We start from the raw sequence: 19,230 nt of genomic DNA, 5'->3' as shown, positions 1-19,230 counted from the left end.
TAGTCTGCGCACCATCATGCACGATCTGACAGACCCAAACCCCGAATGTAACTCTAAACATTTCTCGCTCTTATAGCTGAACGTAAGCAACGCTGTTTTTTCCACTGTGTCAGACTCTTCAAGCGTGCTCCATGATATAATGACTTGGGCATGGCGTTTATTGCATGAAGCCAGGCTGTAAAGACGGAGTGAAATGCTTGCTTCACTATACATACATTGATATGGACGGCAGGCTTCAGCTGCCAGACTGAGGAAACGTAATGCCAGCCTTCGCAGTCCTGGAAGCAGACTGGAATGCCTTAATGAGCCCTGTCAATATATAACTGCACACCCTCATGCAGATAATAATGGATAATCACTGCTGTTAGAGGAGAGAGGAAGTGACACTTCTGGAAAGTTTTCAATTGACAGTGTGAAAGAGAGAGTGTGGGTGTAACATCCAGATCTGACCTTTTGTTGCGGATCCTTCCAGCATTGTAGTTTTGAATTTGAGTGACGCTGAAACCATTTGAGTCTTTGTTCTGCCTGTGAATGTGGCTGTATGTTGTGTTTGTGTGCGTGCATGTGCGTCTGTGCCTGCGGTGTACCAAACAGAGAAAAAGTAGCAAAGCCACTAACAAGTTAATAAACTCCAGCTGGGCTTTGTTGTGCTGAGGACAGGCTGCAGAGCCGAGCACATTCTCTGTAGCTTAGCTCACACGTCTTCTCCTCAAACCAGAACTAAACTCGGCACCGAGGGGTTTCTAGGTTTTCACTGGCTTTAGGGTCACAACTTTCAAACTTTCCATACTAGTATGCAATGGTAATCACAAAGCAACTTGTTGATAGTCTCCCCCCCAATATTCTCTCTCTGAAATACTGCTGCAAAGTGTTTTTAGACCTGCTGTGACCGAGTGGGAACATAAATCTAAGCTCAAAGGTAAATGTGGAGGGTGCAAAGTCTTGTTTTATCTCTTAGGTTAATATCAGTGTTTTTCTTCTGTGTAGAGAATTTTTGTTGGACCTGAAAATGTACATTAGAAACATTTCGTTCCCTTCCTCCTAAAATGACTAAAAATGAAAGTCTAGTGGAGGAAGTACTCAGTGTCTTTAGTACCCACACTGTGAGAAGTGTGTGAGCTTTGCAGGACTTTTACAGGTTTTTTCTGGCACCCGTGTTAACAGGTTAGAGCAGCCATACTGCCGGCTTGAGCAGCGTGAGGCTGCTGTCCGGCTGCAGCACATCATGTAGCTTTCAGCAAAAATAGACAGTAAAAATTGTCTTCTGATAATCCTATTGGCATTACACCACCTCTCAGTCTCAATATCTTTTTCTGTCACGGACATGAGGTATACAGATATATCTGTTTTACTCAACCCTTCCTGTCTCTGCTTTAAAATGAAAGCCCCCCTGACAGCGTTTCTGTCAACAGGATCCCATCAGCTGATGACACAAAGCTTTATATTGTGAAACATTTGCAGGGCCGTGTTGTTGACAATATAGTGGCTTGCAGGACTTGGAGTATACGGGTTTAATTGTGGAAATACAGTAGTTACAGCAGCAGGCAGCTCTGCAGCATCATCGCAGTAACGATGCTGTCAGTATGAACACCACCAGCGTGCACGCTGCAGGGCTTGGGTGAGGTTGCTATGGTGCGATGCTCTCGTATGCAGAGTGGCCCGGGCGTAACGATGTGTTCGTTTTAACTCCTTTATTTACTGTTGGGTCGTTAAATCTACAGCAATGCAGCATGTCCTATAAGATCATCATATGCGTGCAGCGTGGCCGTCCTGTGACAGTCACGTATCTCTCTGTATTTTTCATGGTGTCAGAAAAACAGCCCTGTTTTCAGCTTTGCAACGATGCATTTTACAGCTGATCCAAGAGGATTTTTAAATAGTTTATTTAGCTTAACAAAGAGGAAAATGATCCTAGTATAAAGCTGCATCAAATGAAAATACTCAAGTAAAGTACAAGTATGTCAGTAGTTGTGCTTATGTACATAAAGTAAATGTATTCACCCTGTGTGAGGGTCCGTTTTTGTATTTGTTCCATGTGCATCTCTCTTAGACCTTTTCTTACTTTTTTAAATACTTGAATGTGTGCAAACCTGCCTCAGTTTCAATCTTTCAGATGTACACTCAGTTTTATTTGATTTGATTTTTATTTTTTCCAAACACGTAAAAAGAAAATAAAGAAAATATTGTACAAAAACAGACAGTCTAAAAAAAGTGAAACAGACAATGAAAATATAAAGCAAAAGAAATGGCCAAATACAAAATGACTCACCTCACATATTTGAAAAGGACAAGAAGTGAAAACTTGTATTAATTATTAGTATCCTGGTTAGCTGCAATTATTGTGGTTTAATGCAACCAGGGTTCCCACAGAACCTTTTACAGTCTTCAAAGGCGTTAGATTCATTCATCAAAGACTTAATGTACTTAATGCAAAAAGTTTTCAAACTCGGCATGATAAAAATCTCACATACAGAGTAAGAAACACAAAATGACCAACGAACAGCAAATATTTCCAAGTTCTGATCAGCTCTCATCTCCGCCACAAGGCAAAAAAGTCACGGTTAATGTTTCAATAAACATTTGGGCAAAATTTCCCTAAAATCAAGTCATTAAAGTCGCTTTATGTTTTTTTCCTATTTTAATTATTGCAAAATTGGTCTTAAGTTTCATACCGAGTGGCATTCAAATAAGAGTCCTAAATGAAACCTACCTAAAACTCAGCTGTAAACCTGGCAACGGTCATGCAATAAACCTTACCTTCATGAAGGTTATAACGTGTAGTCTTTGTCAAGATAATTTTGGATGCTGTACTTTGTGGTGTTACACTGATGAGTGTTTCTATTTTGTTTTTCACCCGATTTATCAGCAATTGTAGAATAAATATTGGAAACACTTGAGCCAGCACAATGCAGACAAACTGGGGCTGTAACCGGTGATTATTTCCATTACCAATTTGACTTTTTGTTTTCTCTTTTTAGCGAGACAAAGTATTAAAAAATACCTCATAGTATATGTTTTTATATACCATGTGTGATATAATATAGCAGCATAATATAGCAGCAGACTGTATGTTTTGAGTCCTCCTTGGCTTGTTTCCTCTTCACTGTAAACATCAACCCTTTAGAGGTCGATTTCCCATCTGTCACTCTTCCCACCACCATCTGTCTTTCCAACACATACATCTTATATTATTAAACAATGTAAAAATGCAGCATCGTGGTCCGTACAGCAGACAGCAGGGGTCTCAAACTGTGGACCATGAAGGACGGAGAATCTGCAGGTTTTCATGCCGTACAGTCGCTGCACCTGCGTGTGTAGTGTTAGCTTGATTCCTGACAGTTGCAGAATGGCTTCACAACACTGAAGGATTTTGTGAGGCACACGTTCCCCCACAAACTGCAAGGAAGCGTGTTCCTATTTTTGTGTTAAGTCCATTCCCTTAAAGACACCTTGGAAAGTAATATCCATTTGCAAATTTTAACCACCTTTAAGCAGACAGCGAGGTTTATCAGCTGTGATGTTTAGTCGGAACAAACTCTCTGTACTCTGTGGCGCACGCTGTGAGATACGCACCGACAGAAGCTCCTATTTGTTTATTGTAATTACAACTCCTATCTCAGAATTAATGTCCCAGTAATTTATTAATGTTTATATTCTAATAAGCACCGCTAAGTAGAAATAAGATCACATGCGGCGACAGAAATGTGCTCAATAACAGTAATTACAACTCGACTCGTGGCTTCATTCATTCTGTCTTCTTTCAGTGAAGTTGAGATTTCATTCAATGAAATTACATTTTGTATGTGATGAAGTCAAAATAATTATTTTTAACAGCTTAATGCTTCATCTGGTGAGTTTCTGCCTCAACTACATGTGATTAAATCTAATTTCCTTCCAGCTCACACATGCATACATATACCTGGTTTATATTTTCACCGACATACGGTGTGTGTAAGATGATTTATGTCACCTTTGGACACAGTCAGCCAGCTGCGTCCAGTCTTCATGCTGAGCTAAGATAACTGGCCTATAGCTTCATATTCAACTGACAAATGTGAGAGTGGTGTCAACCTTCTCTTTTTACTCCTGGCAAAAAAGCCCAAAATCTTAAACTATTTTTCTTTAAATGTTGTCTAACATAAGCAATCATACAAAAACTTTGCTTCAATAAAAACAGGATAAATATGAAGACGAGCATGACTCTGAGCATTTGATACTTTGAAAAGTATTACGGTTTGATATCCAGCCGTAGTTTTTAATATAACAATGTGTCAGACAAACAAAAACATTGAGTCTGCGTCTTAAAATCACTAAAGTTGAAGAAGCCACAATGAGAGTCTGCATGAGTGTTAGGGTAAAAGTGTGTGTGTGTGTGTGTGTGTGTGTGTGTGTGTGTGTGTGTGTGTGTGTGTGTGTGTGTGTGTGTGTGTGTGTGTGTGTGTCTGAGAGAGAGAGGAGAGAGAGGAACACATCAATCAAAGCTCATTTCAACCCCTCTCATATCTCTCCTAACCACACACATTGAAACGCCAGAAAAAAAAATCCACTGCCAGAGACAGAGTGAGTTATAGAGCGATGGATAGATGATGGGGGGAGAGTGAGAGAGCACGAGAGGACAGAGTGAGAGAGAGTGAGAGAGCACTTTCTATTTATAGCCAGTGCGCCCGGAGAGGAGGAAGACTGTTGTTCGAAAGCACACTTTGTGCGTATGATTTTGTTCTGCAGCACACAGGCTGCCTCCTCAAAGATGCAGGAACAAAAACATACAATAAATACATGTTATACCAATTATTCACCATGTGAGTGGTGAGATGGGGTCATTAGTGGGAAAATGAACGGCTGTTTGAAAGGCTGATGAGAGGAGGAATATGATTGGTCCAGTAATCATCCACTTTGTCCTCCTATACGCCCTGCATGGAAAGAAATTACCTCTGTGTGTACTTAGTGCTGCAGGCTGTGCAGCATTTCAAGCTGTCACTCACTGACAGTTCAACATTATATTATAAGTAATTAAAGCAACAATCAGGGTTCATGATAGGTAATTCATATAACTCGTCTTCCCCCTCACTCACGCAGCCTTCAGGCCAAAAGATTCCCACCGAGATTCAGCAATTAGGTTTCACAAAATATGGCATGCACACACAAAAGGAGCACTGTTTTAACAGCACTTGCATTGGGCTGTAATGCTTACTCGCCGGTGTGCAGAGCAGTCTTGTGGTTAATGTTGAAAGTTTTTTCTCAGCAGAGAAGATTTTAGTTGGTCTCGCTTTGAGAGCAGCGCCGTTTCCTGCAGAGCTTAGTCATCTCTCAGAGTTGGAACCAAAAATAATAGGATATTATTGATCATTGTTTGTGAAAATTTCTGAAAAGTTAATTATTTGGTATTAGAGTGACAATATGTGCAGGTGTTTTTGCATTTAAATGTTTTGCTTTTCCTGCTGTTTTAAGCTACTTCACACAACTTTTTTTGAATTTTTTTTTGTGTGTTTTATAACAACACTAAAGCCACAGTTGGTACGTTTTTTTGAAAATTTAACAAAAATGTATTTAACTAACTGTTGCTATATCCAGTCAGTGGTGCATAAAGCAGATAATCTATAATATATATGGTTTTTTTTTAAAGAACATGATCCTCTGCCCCATCACAGTGCTCCAAATGGCATCTGCAAGAATCTGCAGTTAATCTAGGCAGCGCTGATCAAATAGAAACCAAGATTTTTTTACTGCATTGCCTATTTCTCACCTCAAAAAAACACATTATTTTAATACAAGGTGAGTTGAAAATCTGGGCTACGTGGGAATTATGTTGTTGCGTGATGTTTAGTGATTTGGTCTTACTAAACACAGCCAGGTTTGACCCCTGATGGCTTTTTTAGCTCTTTCTTTCTCGTCATTCTAACACATACAAACAAACTTTTCCTGCCTTTGCAAACTTGCTGTCTCTTTAACAGAGGCTGGGTTAGTAGCACCAGTTATTTCCAGCACCTCTCGGTGGGCCTATAAATAGAGCACACACACACACACACACACACACTTTTTTTTCTTCACCTCTGTGTGAGGTGCTCTGGTTTTGACATGCAGGTGTTTTTTGGCTTTTCCTAATTTAATGCCTACAAGGCGTACCTCATAATGCTGTTTATACAGAGACTCCCACTGGTTCATTGCCGTGCACTTCTTCACCTGATTTCTTTGTTTAATCTTTGTAGATTGAAACAGATTTTCTGCACTTCTTTTGCAAAGCTTAGTCTTATTTGAAGAGGTTTTGCCTGTTTTATCTGACTATCTGCATGTTTGTAAATTTCCCAGTTATTAAAAACATCTTTTCTTTCTGTCTCTCCAGCATCAGACAACAGCCAGCGCTTTCAGGAGACGTGTTTCGCCTTTGCATTAACGCCACAACAAGTCCAGCAGATCAGCAGCTCGATGTAAGATGCACGCCGCTCTGTCGGTGCAGGATGCTCCTCATTAATAATTCATACATGTACATGCTTTCTACAGATGTGTGCTGATGTATTTGTTTCTGTGCTCAAAGGGACATCTCGGGGACCAAATGTGATTTCTCAGTTCAAGTTCAGTTGCGGTTTTGCCTGTCGGAGACGAGCTGTCCTCAGGAAGACCATTTTCCACCCAATCTGTGTGTGAAAGTCAACGGGAAGCCATGTAACCTGCCTGTGAGGAGCTCTGCATTAATCACATTAAAAAACAACAACAAAAAAACAGCAAGAATCTTTATTTTACCATCTGAACAGTGACAGGCTTTTTTATTTCACATATCCCACCTTCACTGTCATTATGATGGTGATGAACCCATTTTCTTGATAAGTTCTAGAGTTTTAACTTCTTTTTATTCAGAACAAAAAGACACATTTTCATCTTTTTTTTATCTTTTGAATATTCATGTCTGTCTTTCAGGGTTATCTTCCTCCAACCAAAAACGGTGTAGAGCCTAAGCGGCCCAGCCGGCCCATCAACATTACCTCACTGGTCAGATTGTCCACCACAGTCCCCAATACCATTGTGGTGTCGTGGACCGCTGAGATTGGACGGGTAAGAAACAAAGTGTCACACATTTCTAACAAAGGGGTGAAATCACAAAATATTTGCTGCTAAGAGCTTCATACATGTAAAGATTTACTTGCCTTTTCTGTTTCTCGTCCTTCAAAATTGCATATGTTTGTGTTTTGAGATGGATATGGCGACTAAAGAAAGAATAGATCGATTTTGAGATGTTACTTAAGGCTTTTGTGACTCGTTGTTTCCCGCTTTTGTCATTTTAGAGGCAATATGTTTAAAGACTAATTAATTGTTCATCAATTTTTGCAGCTCTGATTGTCATCTTCAATCTAGTCTATCAAATTATGCTAATCACTTAATTATTGATATGTCACTTAATCTATATGCACATCTCTCTTTGCGAATACATGTCTCTATGGGTGATATTAAAATGTTGATAGTTTTTGATTAAAAAATTAAATCTCTATCTGTGCAACAAGTTGCTGCAAAATCTGATGAGATGAGTTACTGTTGAGTGAGAATCATCACGTCGTTCTTGAGTTGTCGTGTTCACATGAGTGAGACAGACACACAGACGCCACCGTGATAGAAAAGATTTTAATACAATCGTGTGACAGAACAGAAAACAGTCGACGGTCGTCCAACATATACATTTGAATTAAACATCTTGCTTACACTACTTAAAGAGTTGTGTGTGTGCATTACATGCATGTGTGTGGGGAGCAGTTTGAAGCCCAGGAAGTGGGATTTCTGGCCTCCGCTGTGTTGAGCTTTTACAGCCAAAACAGCATTAAATGTTGGAGCGGAGTAAGAAAACATTAAGCCGCAGGGAAAGTCCGTCCATATGACTTTATGTAATCCAAATGCAAACTTGGTGAGGGATGATGGCACAGTTATATCACTTTTCAATAAACATTTTACACTAAATAAATCTGTTGATTTGTCTAAAAATAGTTTATATCATGCATGATATCAGAATATCCTGCTGCCTTTTATTGAGTTAGGTTAAGGTTATCATTCTGTGTTCGGCAGTATTGTTACCTTCTGTAACAATGTTCAAGGTCATTGGCTGTAACTGAAACAAGGACAAAAAAAATGGGATTTAAAGTGTCTTTCTGCATGTTATTACATTAAAATCTGCATTCATGTGTGTTCACAGAGTTACTCCATGGCAGTGTACTTGGTGAAGCAGCAGTCATCCACAGTGTTGTTACAGAGACTACGGGCAAAAGGCATTAGAAACCCGGACCACTCCAGAGCACTCAGTAAGTCAACTCCTTTTTTTTTTTTTAAAGTGCTAGACCGATATTAGGACCAATACTGACTTTATAAATTGTGTAGGCAGATCGTGCACTGGCCAGATGTGATTTATTCACATTAAATTAATGCAATCCTAAACTGTGCTTGTAAATGTACTCACTCTCATGTGTCTCACATGTTAATAACCGTCAGGCTGTGTGATGGCAGCAGTTAGTAGACGTATAGTTTTAGTTCGGCAACCTCATGGCTCCATGCCACTAAATTCTAGTTGAGGTATTGGGAGAGACATGGTGGTATTGTTGCATCCAAACTCTTTTTCGCTGTGAGGATATCTTAGCTGGCCAATATGTGGTTTTATGAGGACACTATTGTGCAATAAGTGTAATATTAATCATTAAAATTATTAAAACTTAAATTTAAATGTGGGAGGTCTTCAAATTAAGTCAAGCTCTTCTGCCTATAAATCAACATTAATGAAGTTATTTGTCTTTAAACCAAACACTGTATCTCACGCTGTCTTTTACTTTATACTTGCACTTAACTGTTGGCAACATGTAGATTAACCTAACTCACTCTAACAACCATATTTCTGCATAAAACCTGCCTTTGTGCAGGACAACATATAAACTACTAACCTTTATATTTACCTGCAGTGCCTGAATAAGAACAATCTCCAAAAATCCGACTTAAATTCGGTCAAAAATGATCTTGTGATGGTATTAAAAAGCATTAAATTTAGGTGCCTGATATCTGTAGACACCCTGTTTAATGATTTTACATCATTTGTATGTAAGAAGTAGTAGTAGCGGAACATCTCATTTGTTTGATGAGCAAAATTGAAGGAGCTGGTGGTGAAATGTGTTTTTTTGTTAGAAACAAATATTAATACTTGTTTCTTGTAAGCGGTACAGTAAGGTTTGAAACCCCACTTCAGTTGCTGCACACATATTGATCGTCTGTCCATATATAGATTATAATATGCGGGAAGTGATGTAAGAAGATTCAGGTGCAGATGAGACTCTGCTCACAGAGCATGAGGAGCTCTTGAATGAATTTACAGAATGAAGTTTTATTTATGGCTTTGGTTTGAAACACACAGTGAAGGAGTTTCAGTCTAAAATGAGAACCTGAGCTTATAAGAAGAAGTCCTGCTGTTTGGTCCACTCTGACTCATGTGCGCGCGTGTGTGTGTGTGTTTCTCTTCTGCAGTCAAAGAGAAGCTAACAGCAGATCCAGACAGTGAAATCGCCACCACCAGCCTTCGAGTGTCGCTGCTCTGCCCGGTAAACACGTCCTCATGTTCTTCATGATTTTAAAGCAGTGTTTAGATATTCAGTCATGCCAAGACATGTCCGTCCATTCTTTGCCTTTCCATGTGTCTCAACATGTCCTTAACTTCTGGTCGTGTACACAATCCAACCGTCTAATTGTCTTCTCAACCCTTATCGTGCATCTTTTCCATGTGGGTTTGGCGTGTTTGTGATATTTATGCATCCCGTATCCCCTCCATCCCTCGCTGTGGGTGTCCCCTTCATGCCCTGACGACATGCGTGTGCACACTGTGCAGCTGGGGAAGATGCGGCTGATGATCCCATGCCGGGCGCTGACATGCTCCCACCTGCAGTGCTTTGACGCCACGCTGTACATCCAGATGAACGAGAAGAAGCCCACCTGGGTGTGTCCTGTCTGCGACAAGAAGGCGCCCTATGAGCACCTCATCATCGACGGGTAAGTCGACCTGAACCCCCTCCATAAACCCCATCATACAGATGACCTGTTGGGAAACACAACTTGTTATTTTTACACTGTTTTTTGTTTGTATTAAACACACAGAAATGTATATATAATGTATCAGTTAGTCGCTTCAGAGGTGATGGCAGCTGGAGCTACGCCAGCTGTTTCCCTCCAAGTTTCTACTTTTATTTAGCACCAGTAGTGGGATGTAACGTAGTACATTTACCTAACTACGGTACTTAATTTGAGGTACTTGTACTTCACTTGAGTCTATTCTTTTCATGCCACTTTATACTTTCACTCCACTACATTTCAGAGGGAAATATTATACGTTTTACTGGATTACATTTATCTGAAAGCTTCAGTTACTTTACAAATTAGATTTTTTGCATTAAAAGCACGAGAAAGTTTATAAAGTATGATGTTTTGTTTAAAATCAAACTACCCAACATTTAACAAAAGTATAGCTGAAGCAATTAGTCGATTGATCAATAAGCTGATTGCAAAAAGAGAGAAATGAAAAAAGTATTGGCAGCTATTTTGGATAAACATTTTTTTAAAGATTTTTACCTTTAATACTTTAAGTACATCTTCCTGATTATACTTTTTCTAAGTACCATTTTAATGCAGGACTTTTACTTGAAACAGAGTATTTTCACAGTGTGGGTTTAGTACTTTTACTTAAATAAAGAATTTGAATGCTTCGTCCATCACTGCAAAGCACTTTTTGTCCAAACATGCAGCCAAAAACGCTTCACAGAGCAGGATCAAAACAGATCAATATATAAAATATATAAATAACTAAAAATTATAAATATACCATAAAAAAAAAAACTAATTATGTAAAAGTTTAAAGGTGCGTGTGTGTACAATCAAAACAAACAAAAAATCGCAGAAAGGACCAACGAAAGGCTTCAGTGGTTTGAATTTTCTCCTCCAGCTCTCAGCAATAAGCTCATAACAGGGTTCCCATTGGTCCTTGAAATCCTTTAATGTTAGGGATTTTGAAGGAGAAAAACAAGGCCTTGAGACTTTTTGGGAAAAAAGACATATAATAGACATAGGTCATTGAAAGTACTTTAATTAATATATTTTGTACCCAAAAGAAAAACATATTTATTTATTTTTTCATATTGTCTGCCATCAGTATTACACAGCACAATGGAGAAGTGTTCACACATTCAAGCCCCTCTGTTTTTAATTATTTGTAAGCTTCTGTAAAGCCTACTAGTTCTCATTATAAAACTTATTATAACAGTAATTAACCTTGATTTGTGTCTTATGCCTTGTTGGTTGAGAACTGGCCCTGGAGCTTCCTTGAAAAGTTTTTTTTTTGCACATTGTATCCTCTTCATTTAAAACACTCTACAGCTCTTTTCCTTTAAAAAACATAAACAACAGACGTATTTTACATGCATATTTTATATTGTGCATTTTTTGATTTTGTATATATGACTCTTGACTCTAGTGGTACTTGTTTTTCTTTTTCCTTTCTCTTGCTATGATTTTTTGCAACAAAACACCAAGGAAAATTCCTTGTATGTAAAAAACCTGAGATAAATCTGATTCTGAATTTACTTGTTGTGCATAAAAGTTTAGAATTTACTTTGAAAAAAACAGCATAGAAAAAAATACATTTCAACTTAAGGTCTGATTATGATCTTTTTTTTCTGGAGCTTTCAGCTGCATCTCATAGTTTTCAACAACCTCTCTATTGTATCAGCTGTAACTGCTATATGAGCACAGTGCTAAGCAGAAGTGATGAGCTAGCCAGTGGGGAGCACACATACACTAACATGCATGTGCAGCCAGACTGACATATAAAACCACAGAGACGCTTGAATTTCAACAAACAGAGGTGCTGTGACTTCAGTCTCACAATATCTTTACATAGCAAATAGTGGTTTGTAGCTATATTAAAGCTCTGAATGTCACCTGTAGAACCTTTAAAATCTTTTGCTTTTAATGACGGCTACTTTTACCACTACATTTACTCATGACTAGAAACTACACAGTCCTAATGTTGTCTTTTTGGAAAGGAAATACTGCACTGATACGATGTGATTTATATACATTCAGCTCAAAATCTAGAGCTGCACAGAAACACTTTGACAACTTGTTTAACTCTCATCTTGTGTCGCCTTTTGAAGGATTGTGTCTCATGAGCACCCTGAAGGCTTAAATGTGGCTCTGAAAAGTTTGTAACTTGCTCCTTTGGGGAGGACAGAAACTCTTGTCAGCTTGGATTCAGAAACTGTTGGTCGATTAAAACACATGTTCAAAAGCTTTTCAAACACACTTTCCCACCACTGATGCAGTGGTGTAATGTAACAAAGTATTATTATTTTTGTTATAGTAGTTAAGTATTTTTTGCAAGTATCTGTACTCAGTTTTTTATATTTCTGTCAACTTTCACTTTTCCTCCACTACATATCCCAAATAAAATGTGTACTTTTACTCCAGTACAAATACTCTCAGCATCTTAGTTACAACAAAGTAGTGACAAAAGGGACAGATGGACAAATAAGAAATGGAAGGGAAGGAAAAACTGGATTTTGCTCTTTAAATTTGAATGTTGTATTTTAAAAAAGACTACATTTTTCTTCAAGTGTAATGAACGCTACATTTTTAAGGATGTGCAGATGATGATAACAATGATATAAACTTTACAATTCTCAAAATTCTGACCGCTTGCTATTTTATTTCCAGCATTTGCTTGTACTTTTACTTTCAATACTTACATAGATTTGATATGATAAAATTACTTTTGATACTCAAGTAGAGTAAATATCAGACTTTTACTTGAGTAATATTCTAGTAGGCGACTTAAATTTTGACCGAAGCCATTTTCTAGTAAGAAATCTGTACTTTTCCTCAAGTATGGCTTACAGGTATGTTATCCTCCATTGCACTCAGCCACCTTTACAGCCTGCAGCTGGAGAGTATATCATTGAAATACAAGCAAGTTTCATTGGAGTTTTCCTTTAACTCACTGATGCACAGTGTTGATGTTAGCCCATTTAGAGTCTTAAGAAGTGGAAGATCTTTTCCTCAACATTCAGCTTTTGTTTAAAAAAAGCTAAATATCAGTGTGCGTTTGTGTACATTTTCCTGGATGGGTCTGTGTATGTTTGTTCTCAGGCTTTTCGTGGAGATCCTCAACAGCTGCATGGACTGTGATGAGATCCAGTTCAAGGAGGATGGCAGCTGGGCCCCCATGAGGTCGAAGAAGGAAGTGCAGGAGGTCTCCTCTGCTTCCTATAACAACGGGCTGGATGGTGAGACTTGACATGAAGGGGGGACAAACAGGGTGGGGTAAGAAACAGGGAGGCTGCGTCTATATAAAGGCGGTGAGAGACGCCTGGAAGTAATTAAATCAGGATTACAGAGACGTGGTGAGAAGAGAGAGAGCGTGCATTTACGTCCCCTCCCCTCTTTGTTTATGCATTGTCACTTTTAATTTGGTAAGACATCAATCACAATGCCACTGAGTAAACTGCCTGTCTCCATAGTAACAAACACACTATATCTGATATGAGAGCAGAGGAAGTGTGCGTGCACTTTAGCATAATTCAGTTTACAGCAAGGCTTTGTTGCAGCCTCAGAGAAAACATCACACACAGAGTAACGTGTCTCTTTTGCTCTGTAGGTTCATGTCGGACGTCTGCAGGCTCAGATCAGCGGAGCTCCTCGTCGTCCAGCCACGGCGGCAGCGAAAGCAGCAACAGCAAGAAAGTAGAGGTGATCGACTTGACATTGGACAGCTCCTCAGACGATGAAGGGCAGGACTCGCCGCCTCCGCCGCCACCACTGCCCCCTCCACCCAAAAGAGCGTGCCCCTCTATGTCCCCGACCTCGCCGCCCATCATCAACAAAGGGTCAGACATACACACACGAAACTTTAAATTATATGTGGAAATGAGGCTTGTTTTAGCTGCTGACATGATTAGTTATGTATCTAAACATTAAATGATTTATGAGTTTTGCACATGAACACACAGGTTTTTTTTTTTACTATTTCACATCAAAAGTACCCACAGTGGAAGGCTGAGAGTGCTGACTGAGAAAACTCTGCGTCTTAACTTCCTTATTTTTTTAAGTTAATGTGTATTTATAAATTTCGAAATGGCTGACTTTCCAGAAAATAAAAATCACTAAATCTGTTCATTTTCTTCACATAAGAATTATGATCAGATGGTTAGTTCAGCCAATAACAAAGATAACAAATAATATACAGCGTAGGGAGAAGCAGATAATCTATTGGGCTTACTTTAAGTCGCGACCTAAAATATTAAAATTTTACAGTGTTATAGAGAATGCTTTAATTAACATACAGAAAAACAATGTAACACGAAAGTTATGGCGAACACAGGAAGGATTGGTAACCTTCAGCCTACAGACTTACAGACTATATACATACATATATATGTGTGTGTGTGTGTGTGTGTGTGTGTGTGTGTGTGTATATATACATATATATATATACATATATGCGTGCACACATGCTTTGCACGCAGGAGAAGTGTCAGCTCTGTAAACGTTGCTGTTAGATGCCACTATTCACTGGATCTTTAAGTGAGAGGTGCAAGCTTGTGTACATAACCAAACAAATTGGGAGAAGTTAACCCAAGGTGCATTTCATCTGGAAATACAAAAATAAACATACAATTATATACTAACACACTCTGTTAGACATAAAATTATGTCTAAAAGAGTGTGGAAGCTAAAGATTTTGCTTTTTAGGAAACTGATTTGATCATTTCAAGTTAGTTCACTTTTAATATTGGGGTCAGCTTTCGTTAAATTCAGCAATATTTTGTTGAATACTGTAACAGCAAAGTGTTTTGAATTTTGTACTGTCTGGATTCGCACCTCAGACCAGAATCTCTCAATAATGGTAACGTCAGCTGAGGCTCATGGATATCAAACAACTGTAGTACTGACGTAAACACACATGATCATGACATTGTTTCTATGTTTAACGACACTGAGGATACTGTTGAAAGAAAAACAGAACAGAGAGAAACATTTCCTGCCACTTTGCAACTCCACTTAAGATTTAAATCCAGGTTTCCTGAAACTCTTAACAACTGCAGTTTGAATAAAAATTCATTATGTGTATTTGTGTAGAAAACTCTGCATCACTCATTTGACTTTAATGAATCCTGTGACTGTTAGTGTCCAAATGTTTATATTTTAAGGACAGAGAAGGAGACAGCATGTCCTGCGACTTCCAAAATAAACATGAACAAAAGCTTAATTATAAATTAATTGTCTCTTCACCTCTTCATTTTTTTACCTTTCTCTCTGTATGTGTTTTCAGAGTGTTGAACCTGCACCATCAGGCCTCTCCTGTGAGCCGTACTCCCAGCATGCCAGCTGTGGACACCAGCTACATCCCTCCTGTCCCCCCACTCATCCAGGACTACAGACCCTACTACCACACCCCCAACGACCTGTCAGGTAATGACATATGTTTTTAAACCTAACTGTATTTAAAAAATAAAATGAATATTCTTCCAAATGCTCCATATTTACATATTTTACTGTGTCATTGTGCAGCCACACCAACTCTCCAAACTCAAATTTCAAATTCTACTGGAAATGCTAATATATGTGTGTGTGTGTGTGTGTGTGTGTGTGTGTGTGTGTGTGTGTGTATGCTTGATATTCACCACTGACTCTGTCTATTATTGATTTTCAGAGCTGAACTTCTTCTCTTTTCTTCAAGGCGACAATCATCAGGTACGTACAACAGCACACCTGTCACCACGGTTCAATCAAACATAATAATTTAATTAAAAAGAAAACCAAATGGGGCGCCCGGTGGCTTGGTTGGTAGAGCGGGTGCCCCATATGCTGGGCTGTGTCCTCGCCGCAGGGTTCGACTCCGGCCTCGGCCATTTGCTGCATGTCGTCCCCTCTCTCTCCCCCCTTCACACACACTCTCTGTACTATCAAATAAAGGCCAAAAAGCCTAAAAAATATCTTAAAAAAAAGAAAACTAAAAACACTTTTTTCCTGGGTGGCAAACTGCAAAAGGACTCTAAGGACTCTAAGTGTAAACATAAATTCTTCCTGCACGTGTTCCTTGATAACAAACCTCTGTGCGGTAAGACAGAACAGTGACTAAAGATCTCTCATGCAGAGTCAAACACTTAAGAATTTCAAAAAAAACTATTTGACATGTGATATTTAGTGGAATTGTACATTAAATGTCACACAACCTGCTGGTACACAGCTCATCTGTGTGACTGTCTGTGTCCGTCTCTACGGGCGACATGAGACCGAGACATTTGACAAATGATGGTCGTCACCCCGCAGTTACTGGTGGGTTGAATTCTCCGAGGCAGTTGAGCATAATTACAGACTTCTCTTCACTTCTGACATCCCCATCTTTCATTCTGCTCTGTTTGAGTTCTGTTATTTGAAATTAACATTTTAAATAACCTTGAGGGGCTGCTCTAGCTGTTCACATGGTTTTGGTGTTGAAATATTTCCATCCAGATTTCCTGAATCAGATTCTCTTGTGAGTCCGCAGAGTGTGAATGAAAATAGTTCTTAGATGCATCTCGCGAGTGGACTTTTTCTCTGTTCGTAGCTCAACAAACTACATGTATCATTTATGTTTCTTCTAACTCACAGTTGGTTTATGTAACAGCATCAACCTGAGGCAATATGTTTTAAGGTTATCCTTCTGTCCGTCTCATTCTCCTGTATGGGATACGTCAAGAATAAGACAGAAATTTCTTCAAATTTAGCACAAACGTTCACATGGACTCAAGGATCAACTGATTAGAATTTAGTGGTCATAGGTCAAAGGTCAAGGTCACTGTGACCTTATCTGTCTCATTTTTGTGAATGCAGTACCTTAAGAGCACCTTTAGGGAATTTCTTCAAATTTCACACAAGCATTCACCTTGATTCAACGATGAACTGATTAGAATTTGGTGTTCAAAGGTCAAGGTCACTGTGACCTTGTGTCTGTCTTATTGTCATGAACACATAGTCTGAAGAAGCCCTTGAGGAAGTTTCCTCAAATTTCAACTTGACTGGTACATGAAGGCATACAACTGCACGGCAGTATTTCTGGTTTTTAGCCTAACGTTAAAAAAAAGAGCAGCTAATGTTTTGGCAGCGGGAAGTTAGTGGAGTGAGATCCAGCAGGTACGTTGTGTTGTATCTCGTAACGCCATTGTTGACGTTTGGCATGTGCCTTGTCTGTTGACCCATATTTTCTCTGAAATCCAAAATATTTCCACACCGCTGATTTATTCCTGAGTAAATATGTTATCCTCGTCATCGTCATCCTCTTGGCTGCTCGCCACTATCTGCCTGTCTCCGTTTGATGGTGACACAGAATTTAAAAGTAAAGGTGTATCCGAAAGATGATGATATGAATAGCTGTTTTCACTTTGACCATAATTCACTATTAAAACTCAGTGATCGCGGTGCCCAGTGGTTCAGTGGATAGTGTGGGCGCCCCATCTACAGAGGCTGTGTCCTCGCCGCAGCGGCCGCAGTTTCAATTACAACCTAGGCCCTTTGCTGCATGCCGCCCCCTCTCTCTCGCCCCCTTTCAATCTTAGTCTTTCCTGTCAACTAAAGGCATAAAAAGCCCCAAAAAATAGTCTTTAAAAAAAGACACTGACTAAAATATTAGTCATTTGAAAGCCCTAATAGAAATTAAAATTTCACTAAATTTTGATGCAGAGAGATGCATCGATAATCGTTTTATCATCGAATCAACTCTGACTCGTGATGGAGTCATAAGGTGCCTGTAGATTCCCGCCCCGATCAAAACGGCCCCCGCTAACTTTAGCAACTCACACTTCCTGTCTTGTGTCTCTCCTGCGGTTCAGCATTACAACATGGTGATGGCAGCAGCGGCCGCCGCTTCAGCTTCAGACGACCACGAGCTGCTCCTCAACCGCTTTCTGCCCTACAGCACCTCCTCTTCCTCCTCCTCCTCCCAGCTGTTCCTCGACCAATCAGGAGCCTCCTCGGCCCTTTCGCTGACCGCGCCGACCAACGGGGCGAGCAACTCGGGCAGCAGCAGCAGCCTGGTGTCGTCCAGCAGCCTCCGCGACACTCACTCCACACACTCGTCCTCACACTCGGGCTCACACTCCTCACACACGCACCCTGGGGTGGTGGCCAGCCGGAGCAGCGCCGAAGCAGCAGTGGCAGCTATTTACGGCGGGATACCTGACGTTATATCGCTGGACTGACTCGAGGAGAGTCACACTTTGGGTCCAGCTACAATCCGGTAACAAACTTTTTGACTGCAGGGTTAAGTTCTGATCCAGAAACTAGACTGGCCCCGAGTCACCAGAACGTTTGTGGAGTCGTAACGACAAGACTGCCTCAAGAAGAGCACTAATATTACGAGTGAGGGTTCGCTTCACTAGACTGACCTGGAAACAGTACCGAGTCATCACTTTGAGGGGTCAGCTGTGGAGTTCATGTTCGTACACTGACCACAGATCAGAAACCTGTCCAGCATGTGAACCCTCGTAACTGCGATACTGGTACCAACCCGGCACAAAGAAGCAGAGACGCTACCTGAGCAAAAACACAAAGGAGGAAGGCTCTTTTTTTACAAAAATGAGGAGTGGCACCGTGTACAGAGAACAAAATATATTTTCCTCTTTTACTTTTGTATGTAAAATCGGGGACATTTTCAGTCTAGTGAGTTGCTTCAATCGCTGTTTTTAAGTGGAGGACTGAAGTTTTTTGTTTTGTTTTTTTCTCACAAAAGCTGATGCATATGCTTGTTGCCATGTGCTTATCTTTTTCTTCGCTTTTACCCTTTTTTTTTTTTCATCGGCATTTCTCCAACATATTCCCTTTCTCTCTTTTGCTCAAGCTCATTTTTAAACTCATAGTGTATTATTTCTCTGTCCAGGACAAGAACACTGAATTTACAGGTTATTCATGTACTAATGATTCTATTATGCTTTTAAATTATGTATAATATTTAAAATATATATATATATATATATATATATATATATATATATATATATACACACACAAACACACCACACCGATCAGCCACATTATTAAAACCACCGATAGATGAAGTGAATAACATTAATCATCTCTTTGCAATGCAATGTTCTGCTGGTAAACATTTGGTCCTGGCTTGCAAGTGGATGCCACTTGACACGTTCCACCCACCCAAATACTGTAACAGACCCAGCGCACCCCCTCATGGAA

General features: G+C 39.6%; 1 protein-coding gene across 2 annotated transcripts in view; it reads left to right on the top strand.

The window, feature by feature from the left end:
* Nucleotides 1-18,810, top strand: part of LOC121946893 (E3 SUMO-protein ligase PIAS1-like) — a 68,737-nt gene extending 49,927 nt beyond the window's left edge. For both annotated transcript variants that reach the window (XM_042491713.1, XM_042491721.1), the window contains 11 exons: nucleotides 6,341-6,425; nucleotides 6,533-6,671; nucleotides 6,913-7,047; nucleotides 8,174-8,279; nucleotides 9,484-9,557; nucleotides 9,842-10,002; nucleotides 13,150-13,286; nucleotides 13,658-13,886; nucleotides 15,332-15,471; nucleotides 15,713-15,753; nucleotides 17,871-18,810. In XM_042491713.1, coding sequence (XP_042347647.1) covers nucleotides 6,341-6,425; nucleotides 6,533-6,671; nucleotides 6,913-7,047; nucleotides 8,174-8,279; nucleotides 9,484-9,557; nucleotides 9,842-10,002; nucleotides 13,150-13,286; nucleotides 13,658-13,886; nucleotides 15,332-15,471; nucleotides 15,713-15,753; nucleotides 17,871-18,239 — 1,616 coding nt within the window. In that variant the 3' untranslated portion in view covers nucleotides 18,240-18,810. The remainder of the gene's footprint in view (nucleotides 1-6,340; nucleotides 6,426-6,532; nucleotides 6,672-6,912; nucleotides 7,048-8,173; nucleotides 8,280-9,483; nucleotides 9,558-9,841; nucleotides 10,003-13,149; nucleotides 13,287-13,657; nucleotides 13,887-15,331; nucleotides 15,472-15,712; nucleotides 15,754-17,870) is intronic.
* Nucleotides 18,811-19,230: the final 420 nt, after the last annotated feature.

The sequence above is a fragment of the Plectropomus leopardus genome, chromosome 1 (assembly GCF_008729295.1).
Source record: "Plectropomus leopardus isolate mb chromosome 1, YSFRI_Pleo_2.0, whole genome shotgun sequence".
Taxonomy (NCBI): domain Eukaryota; kingdom Metazoa; phylum Chordata; class Actinopteri; order Perciformes; family Serranidae; genus Plectropomus; species Plectropomus leopardus.
The sequence above is the reverse complement of the archived record's forward strand: the minus strand, read 5'-3'. Positions and strand labels throughout refer to the sequence as shown.